Source organism: Solanum pennellii, chromosome 7 (assembly GCF_001406875.1).
Source record: "Solanum pennellii chromosome 7, SPENNV200".
Lineage (NCBI taxonomy): Eukaryota > Viridiplantae > Streptophyta > Magnoliopsida > Solanales > Solanaceae > Solanum > Solanum pennellii.
This window is the reverse complement of record NC_028643.1, coordinates 67077160-67086372: the sequence shown is the minus strand read 5'-3', so window position 1 is coordinate 67086372 and position 9213 is coordinate 67077160. Positions and strand designations below refer to the sequence as shown.

General features: G+C 33.2%; 1 protein-coding gene across 1 annotated transcript; it reads left to right on the top strand.

Moving 5' to 3' along the window:
• The first annotated feature begins 5175 nt into the window (after nucleotides 1–5175).
• On the top strand, nucleotides 5176–6912 carry LOC107024176 (receptor protein-tyrosine kinase CEPR1). The gene has a single exon (XM_015225089.2). The coding sequence runs from the start codon at nucleotides 5435–5437 to the stop codon at nucleotides 6659–6661; it is 1227 nt and encodes a 408-aa protein (XP_015080575.1). The 5' UTR covers nucleotides 5176–5434; the 3' UTR covers nucleotides 6662–6912.
• The last annotated feature ends 2301 nt before the right edge of the window (nucleotides 6913–9213 follow it).

The window sequence follows — 9213 nt, the reverse complement described above, 5'->3', positions numbered from 1 at the left end:
TATATATATATATATATATATATATATATATATACATATATAAACTTTTGGAATTGAGACGTGACAGGCTTAACTATTAAGTAAATAGGATTAACACACTAAACCAAACATTTTATCCGTAATATATGCCATTGCTGCAAGTGCTTGAGAATGAGTTCACGCTCTTCTTGTTACAGTAAGTGCTGCAATTGAATCAGCTCTTGATGCAATAGAATAGGAGTTCTTGGTGTACGCGTAACCGCACTTGACTAAATATCCGCCGCCGGAACAAGAACTAAATAAAGCCCCTTAATCATATATTACGGATAAAATGTTTGGTTTAGTGTGTTAATCCTATTTACTTAATAGATAAGCCTGTCACGTCTCAATTCCAAAAGTTTATATATGTATATATATATATATATATATATATATATATATAACTTTTTTTATAATGATAAATTTATCCCTAATACATTAAAGAACAAAATAATTTTTTGTATATAAAATATAGTCATTAGTGGCGAAATTAGATTTTCTTCAACTACGAAATACATTTAACTATAGAGACAATTGATTTTGTCACTGGTTAAAGTAAAATAACTAGCGACAATATAATTTTGTCGATAGTAATAACCTTTTTAGTGAAAAAATATACTATTAACTACAAAAAATATACGTACTTCTTACGACAAATAAATTTGTCACAACTGTTTAAGGATTTGGGGACGATTTTTTTTTTTGTAGTTAATATAATATTTTCAGCGACGAAGCACTAAATCGTCTTTGTATACTCTTAGTGACGAATTATTTTTCATTTCACAAGATTTTTAGTGACGAAATATGGTTTATAAATGACGAAATTATGTGTTCCTGATAATCGAATTTATTGTAGTGTATAGACATGAATTTCTCAACTTAAGGACCTTCATGGGTAATATGTAGTAGCCCCATGATTAGGAATATAATCCCTAAATGATCATTAGGAACTCAATACTCAAGACTTAGACCTTGAAGATACTACTACTCTCAAAGATACTCAACTTATGAAGTTCATGCCAAATTTATGGGCATGAACGACTCAACTTAAGGGTCTAAATAACAATATGAAATTCATGTATATGATTTTTTCTCATTTTTCTACTTACTTCATCAAAACTTAGCCTAAATCAATAGTTGATCTCAAAGGATTCACAATTGAACTCAAAGACTTCCTTGAACTCTACTCTTAGCTCTTTCTTAAATTTGAATTATGAATTAAAGAGTTATGATTCATGATATGAAGGATCTCGATGATAATGTAGACTCATAAATACATTTTCATCATTCTCATACTCACTTACTCGAGTCTTGAAACAAGTTATTAGAAATTAAATGAGTTTTAGATAGTTAATCATGATGAACGGTCAAGAAAACAATGTATGGGAGTAAGTCCGTGACACATATATGCATTTTAATTATATTTAATTACAAAATAATAATTTTAAGATTGAAATATTCGGCCCGTTAACGGGCCCTTTCATATTAGTACATGATAGATACATCACAGATACAATTTAAATACATGTTGAGATATATGATAGATTTCATAGCAAAATTAAGAGATAAATGAACATCTCACAACTAAATATGGCAAAAGAACCATGCTTAAAAGAAATGTTTGTTCGATACCAATCTGAACAAAGAATAAGATAAAAAGAAGAATTTCCGCCTATGGCACACAATGGAAGCCCACTCTACTCCATTTTATATTTGGTGTCAGATATATGAATCGTTTCAACTGAATAATATATCAAAAGATTTTGAGATATCGAGAGGAGCTCATATTTATAGTGTGGGATTGTTTAGAGGAGATTTGAGTTAGTAAAAGATCAACTCAAGAAGATGAACTACTACAAAATGTATAAATAGTTTATATGAAATATACATCTATTATATATGATTATACAATATTAATACATTATATATAGTCATTTTAATCGAAATAAATAAAAACTTCTTTTTGTCTATACAATTACTTAAAGAGCCCTTACAAAACTCAATCAAAATTATAGTGGCTCTCAACAAGCAATCATGTACTCCCAAAAATCCAATCTTGGTCTAGGCCCAATAACTATATTCTCCAAAGTGATTGTTGAATAGCCCAAAGGGCCAAATGTTCTTGTCCACATCTGCTATTGGATTTGTTTGCAGTACAAAAACATTCCTAAATAATACAACCTCTAAAAGATCAATTAACATTATATAGACAACTTATCTCGTTGCTACACTTAGCACAACAAAATAAGATGGGAAATATACAAAAATGTCTATTTAGTCAAATTTTCTTATTCAAAGAAGGTGAATGTTATTTGCTTTTTCTATAAATGTGAGAATTTCAACATACTATAATTTGCTTGATAAATAAAGTCTTGAATATTTAGTGCCATTGAAAAGTTTTGAAACTCAATTTAATAATTTGATCAGCCATAAATGTGAATCTTTCAGAGTAAATAATATATTAAAAGAATCGAAACAAAGAAAGGAGCTCATATCTGAAAATTCAGAATTTAATTGTATAGAGGCGTTTGAGCTGGTTGCAATTAAAAAATAAATTTAGCTCGTTGTGAAGATGAAAAATTCCAATGTATAAATATTAAGTAACAGTGTATATGAATGTATATAGATCTTTGATACATAGTTGTATATTATATATACACAATATAACTATTTATCTTATATCGGTATATTGCATATAAATGCGGCTATTTTAGTCGAAAACTACAAATTTTCTTCAATTATTTTACAATTTACCAAATGGACAAACCTAGTTTATAAATAAGATATCAATATATCCTTAGGTGTCGTATTGATAAATCTATCAATTCTTTTGTATAAATAGATGTTTGTGGTTAAGAAATAGTAGTAACTAGTTATTCTTTGATACAATTCTTTTACAGCGTATAAACAATCTTTACACACCGAGCATGAGTTTTTTCTTTTTTTGTAAAATTTAAAATAAAACTTCAAATTTATGATGAAATTGCATATCCAAACGCATGCTAAAGACTATCAAATAGGCAAATTTAGAGACGATTGATAGTTTTGGGAGTAGTTGAAAAAAAAATCAAGTTTAGTATAAGAAGTAGCTATTACTTCTTTCTTCTTTTCTGTTTCTATGTTTGTGAACTTCCAATTATTAGTTTTTGTATTTCAAGTTAATCTTTACTTGATTATTTGTTGGTTTCCCTTCTTTATCTTTTTGTCTTTTAACAATTGACAAGTCAATTTCTCAATATATCAGTGACCACTAGAGTTTTAACATTAGATAATTATTTCTTTTACAAATATCACACGTTGATTAACTTAGATTTTTGGGAATTTACTTCCACTAAACGCTAGATATTTCTTATTTTCTCATTCCTGCGTTTTTTTTTCTATTCAAATACCAAAAAAGAGTCGATCGTAAATATATTGCAAAAAGAGAAAAGTATTTAAGTACTTATTAATAAAAAATATATTTTACTAAATTACGATATTTGCCCCCCAAAAAAAAAATCTAAAAGCAAATACATGAAAAATTTATCATGGTTAATAATGGAGAGAAGGAGCGAATCCAATCAAAAGTATATTTTTTTTTAATAATCGTGGTATCTCAATTAATTTCACAAAATACCTATCACCTGAACCTCACACCAGCAACAGATACCAGATAATTTTTGTCCACCAAAGCTAGAACAGATGAAAATAATCACCAAGTATATGATTTGAATTTGAGATATCAGAATTCTCAACTACTTCATTGATCACTAGGCCGTACTCAAATATCTTATATCTATCTAGCAGAGTACTTGCGATTGGTTGAGGGACATATTGTATATAGCAGAGTGGGATGGAAGTGTAACTCTCCTGAGTTGTGTGCTAACTTTTGGCTTCATTGGACAATCTGTGTTTGCCTTAGATATTGGGGTACTATACTATAGTTTTTATATATAAGTGGTCCAACACTCCACATGAGTGACCAACCACTGGCAGTCATGAAATTGACTCACATACTAATTGGTTGGGTTTGGGATCTTAATAACATATCTTCATGACATGACCCTATTCAATTCAAGTGCTCCAACTGTCTACATTATGTTCTTAGCTCTGTCATATGTGGTAACTAATTTTTACTAGTAGCTTTTTCTTTTCCTTGCTCTCATCATTCCATATCTAGAGGTGGAAGAATTACCTTTGTCCAAGGAGGTAGAGGTAAAAGATATATATTTTTCCCCACTCGGTGTTAGAAGCTCACATTGGAGCTCTGACTAAATTAGAATCGTGCACTGCAGAATCCATTCGAGGATAGCGCTTCCAATAGGATTTTCTCTATACTCAGAACTCAAATCCGAGACCTCCGTTTAAGGGTGAAGGATTGTCACCCATACATGACAACCCATGTTGGTGAGGTAAAAGATATTGTTTATATATAATCATATTTTATTATAATTTGCTTATAAAAATTATTTATTCATTTTGGACTTAGCATGTTCTAAAGAAATAATGATTAATATTACTTGTATTTCACCATATATTCATATTAATTGATGTATATATTCTTAGGTTTTGAGAAATAATTTAGAGAATAAGTATTAAAGTTAGAGGATAAAAAAGGCGAAATAAATCGTTTTTTATATGTTAAAAATGACAAGTAAAAATGAAAAAAAATCTATTTATGAAAAAGGGATAAGTAGAAGAGAATGGTATTAATAGTAAAAGAAAAATAATTTAAAGAAACGATGTTATAGATAGAATTGACTTATTCGTATGAAGTACATTTTATATGCATAATGCATACACGTGTCTGTTAACTTAGACTCAGCTGATATTTTGGTTATACACATATAAATACTTAACGATTATAAAATTAAATAAGTAAACACAAACTTTTTACATAATAAATCTCACGTGATATCAGACGTAGAATTCATCTTTTTTTTAAGTGTTTAGGTATGCATACCTAAAATTAGAGAATATAATTATTATGTAGTATGCTCATTTTTATAACAAAAATTCTCTGCCAGGGACTGAGTATTTGAAGTCTACTAGGGGCTAGACTAAACTAGAGCAAAATTGAAAGAATCTCAACTAACCTTTTAGCTGATTTTACTAACGGATTTATACCGTTGAGAAGTAATATTGATACCTCTTATCTTTCTCTTTCTAAAATTTAGTGCCCCACAATTTTCAGTCCTTCTTTCTCTCTCCTCTTTGCCGGAGAAAAGTCACAACTACTTGATTATTCAATCTGGGACCTCAGATTTCTTTTTCATTATCTCCATAGCGTGCACATGAGCACAAATAAAAAGAGGAATCTGACAGCCCAGAGCTTTTTGTATTTCTTACTTCTTTTCTATTTGACCTCTGTCTCATTTTGCATTTTTCAGATAACACACTAAAAAAGGAAGAAGAAAACAAGATAGAAAGTAGAGCAATGAGGGTGTTCCTTTTGTTGTTACCTCTTGTCCTTCTTTTGAGTGCAGAAGGTATCAGTGTTGTTGATTTATCTGCTCTGCGTGAAATCAAAAACAGCCTCACCGACATCACTTCATCTTCTCCAAATGCATTTTTCACCAGCTGGGACTTCAATGCTCCGGACCCATGCTCGTCATTTGCTGGAATTACTTGCTCTATGTTCATTCCTAAACGCGTTACTACACTCACACTTGGAACTGGTCTCTCTGATTCACCTGGCCTTGCCGGCATATTATCTCCAGCTATTTCTAACCTCTCCGAGCTAACTCAGCTTCTTCTTTTCACCGGAATTGTAACAGGTCCCATTCCTGACCAAATCGGAACACTCAAAAAACTCAGCGTCATCTCGCTCACCAACAATCGCTTAACTGGATCCATACCTACTTCTATTTTCACACTCCCGAATCTCCATACTCTCGATTTGAGTCACAATCAACTCAGTGGAACAATTCCTCGTTCAATTTCCCAGTTATCTTCGGTGAAGGTAGTAGTACTGGGATCTAACAAAATCTCCGGCGAGATCCCAATTCTACCGATGGAATTACTTCACTTGGATTTGAGTAACAATGAGCTATCGGGAATGTTGCAGAGAATGCCGTTAACGCTCCGTTATCTGTCAGTATCAGGAAATCGGTTGTGGGGACCACTGAGCGTCCTCGAATCACTCTCAGAGTTAGTGTACCTCGACTTAAGCATGAACCGTTTCAGTGGGACCATCCCTTCATCACTCTTCCGATCCACGTTATCATCAATGTACCTCCAACGGAACAATTTAACCGGAAGGGTCCCACAACAACCGCTATTCTCACCTGCCGCCACCGCATACGGCCCTGGATCCACCGTCGATCTAAGTCATAACTCACTCACCGGCGAACTCACAAATACTCTCGCCGGAGTAGAAACACTCTTTCTTAACAACAACCGATTCACGGGAGCAGTACCGAAGGATTACGTGGAGAGTGTTTACAGTGGAAACACGAGAACCCTGTATTTGCAACATAATTACATTGCTGAGTTTCCAGTGAAAGAAGGATTACCAATGCCGGATTCAGTAGCATTGTGTTTATCGTACAATTGCATGGTTCCACCGGTGCCGGTGGGGTTCATGGCTTGTCCGGCTAGCGCCGGCGAACAGATATCGAGACCAGTGAACCAGTGCTCTGTTTTTAATACTTCCATGGCGTAAGTTTAAAATATTTGAGTTCAAGAAAGTTCAGTTTCTGTCAGCACAGCACATGATGATGATGCATATACGTATACATATTTTGATTGTTCAGTGTTCTCAATTATTTTTTTAAAAAAATTCAAATTAGTCTCTTGTTTTAGGATAAAGTCACTAATTTGAATGATTGTAATCCTTTTTTGATTGAGCATAGTTTATAATTATGTATTACTAGTAAAAGTATTGGTACACTATGATCCATAAACTTTTTGAAATTTGATAGAACTTTCTTTTATCAATTATAACATATATAAAGTATAAGACTATTATGGTGAAATTGTCAAACTTTCTTTTATCAATTCTAACATACTATCATTTGATCATAGATTTCAAAATATTCTTGGCAAATATTATTTGGGTGAAATTTCACCATGTGTTTGACCATACTATTTGGGAAATATATTTCATTTTTTTTAGAAAAATATGATTTATACCCATAAGTTTAAAAATATCAAAACTAACCATAAGTTTGTAAGACAAGTTAATTGGATCTTTGTTACAACAATAACAAATAGTGTCCATGACACTAGAGCAATGTAATGATTTGGAGTGAGTGCAACAAGCATCATTTCATACATCGCGAAGTAGACAAAACACATGACTTTGTTATCTTGAGCCGATTGTTCATCATTTTCATCAATAATCATATTATCATTTAACATTCACCGAATATTTCATCACTACTTTGGAATTAACGTAAAAAATTATGTAATACAAAGTAAGTAACAACTATAGAGGATGTTTTTGTAAAAGATAAAAGTTTGGATAAAATTTCAATTTTTAAAAGATCCAAAATAATGAGATTTGGCTCAAATACTAGAAAAACTAGTATTTGGAAATTTGGGATATTTGTCAAATAATGACAAAGTGTATGGATAAACACTATTTGTCAAGTTTTCCCCCAAATATTATTTGGGAAAATATGGCCAAACAGGCCCAAAGTATAGGACTATTACGGTGAAATTGTCAATTACATGTTAAAGTTTTATTAACTTATGAACTTTATTTTTGTATACGGGAAAATGCACAAATAGCCCTCTAGACTATGACCGAAATCTCAAAGACACACCTTAACTATTCTAAGGTCCTATTACCCCCTGAATAGTTAAGATATGAGAGTAGCACCAAGGAAGATAGCATAGCCACCGGTCGACTTAACAACAGGGCTGAATGTTTCATAGTAGTCATGACCTTCGAGTTGGTGAAATCCCTTGGAACTAAGCGAGGCATGTAGCGCTCTATCGCACCAGAAGAATTTCTTTTTACTCGAAACACCCACTTGCACCCAAGAATTTTCATTGACGGATCATACAGAACCAAACACCATGTGTCGTTCCGTAGTAATGCATCCATTTCAAATGCCAAAGCAGCCCACCACTTTTTATGTTTGGAAGCTTCAGTAGAACATGATGGCTCACATGTGGAAGAGGGTAATAGACCTGAAGTGGAGGCCAAATTTGCGGACTTGAGAATATGACTAAGATTCATATGATGTGAGCGTTGGGCAGGGGCTGTGAGTTTATTGGTATGAGTTTGCGGAGGCAGCAAAGCTGGGGAAGATTCTGGGAGCATGTCGGAGCTACTTGAATCGACATTAGGAGGCAAACAGGGGAAGAGATATTAGGATCACCCTGGAGAGAATTTGATGGTAGAGTGGAAGCATCCAAAGAGGACATAGAAGGAGCTTTGATAGGTGTACTGGTAGTGTGTTCGGGACTTAAAGAGTTAGACAAAGAGCCTTCTAAATTAATGGTAGGATATTACTGGCGGCGGAGGTGATTGAGTAGGATGAGACAGAAAAAGAGAAAGAGATGTGATAGAAGAAGATTGGAAGGGAAGCCCAAGGTGTGTTAGATGGAGCATGATTTGGTGCAGGGCCAACGATAGATGGCTTGTCGAATGGAAAGTTTTGTTCATCAAAGTGAATATGTCGAGCAACATAAATACGTTCCGTGGACCAATCCAATAAATGATACCCTAGGTGAGATGGACTATAGCCAAGAAATACACAAGGTTTTCTTTGGAAATCAAACTTGTGTTTTTTGTATGGTCGAAGGTAAGGAAAACATAGACAACCAAAGCCCTTAAGAAAAGAATAATCAGGTTTGGAATGATGGACTAGTTCATACGGACAGAGACCATGAGTTGTGACGGAAGGAAGATGATTAATTAAAAGAACAGCATACTCAAGTGTGTAGTGCCAAAAGCGAAAAAGGAATCGAATTGTGAGCAAGAAGGCTAAGGCCGATTTTAACTACTTGACGATGCTTTCTTTCGAGTTTGCCTTTGTTGCTTGTGTGTATGAGGGCATGAGACTCAATGAACTATGCCAAGTTGAGCAAGAAAAGGTGATAAGGATCGAAATTCCCCGCCCTAGTCAGATAGGATTGCTTTAATTTTTGTATTAAATTGTCTTTCAACAAGGGTGTGAAAGTGTTTAAACGTTGGAAACACATCAGATTTTTTAGAAAGAAGAAGCCTCCAACAATAGCTTTTTTGATCGTAAACAAAAGCTA

Coding starts and splice junctions, on each gene's coding strand:
- LOC107024176 (XM_015225089.2), top strand. CDS start 5,435: ATGAGGGTGTTCCTTTTGTTGTTACCTCTTGTCCTTCTTTTGAGTGCA.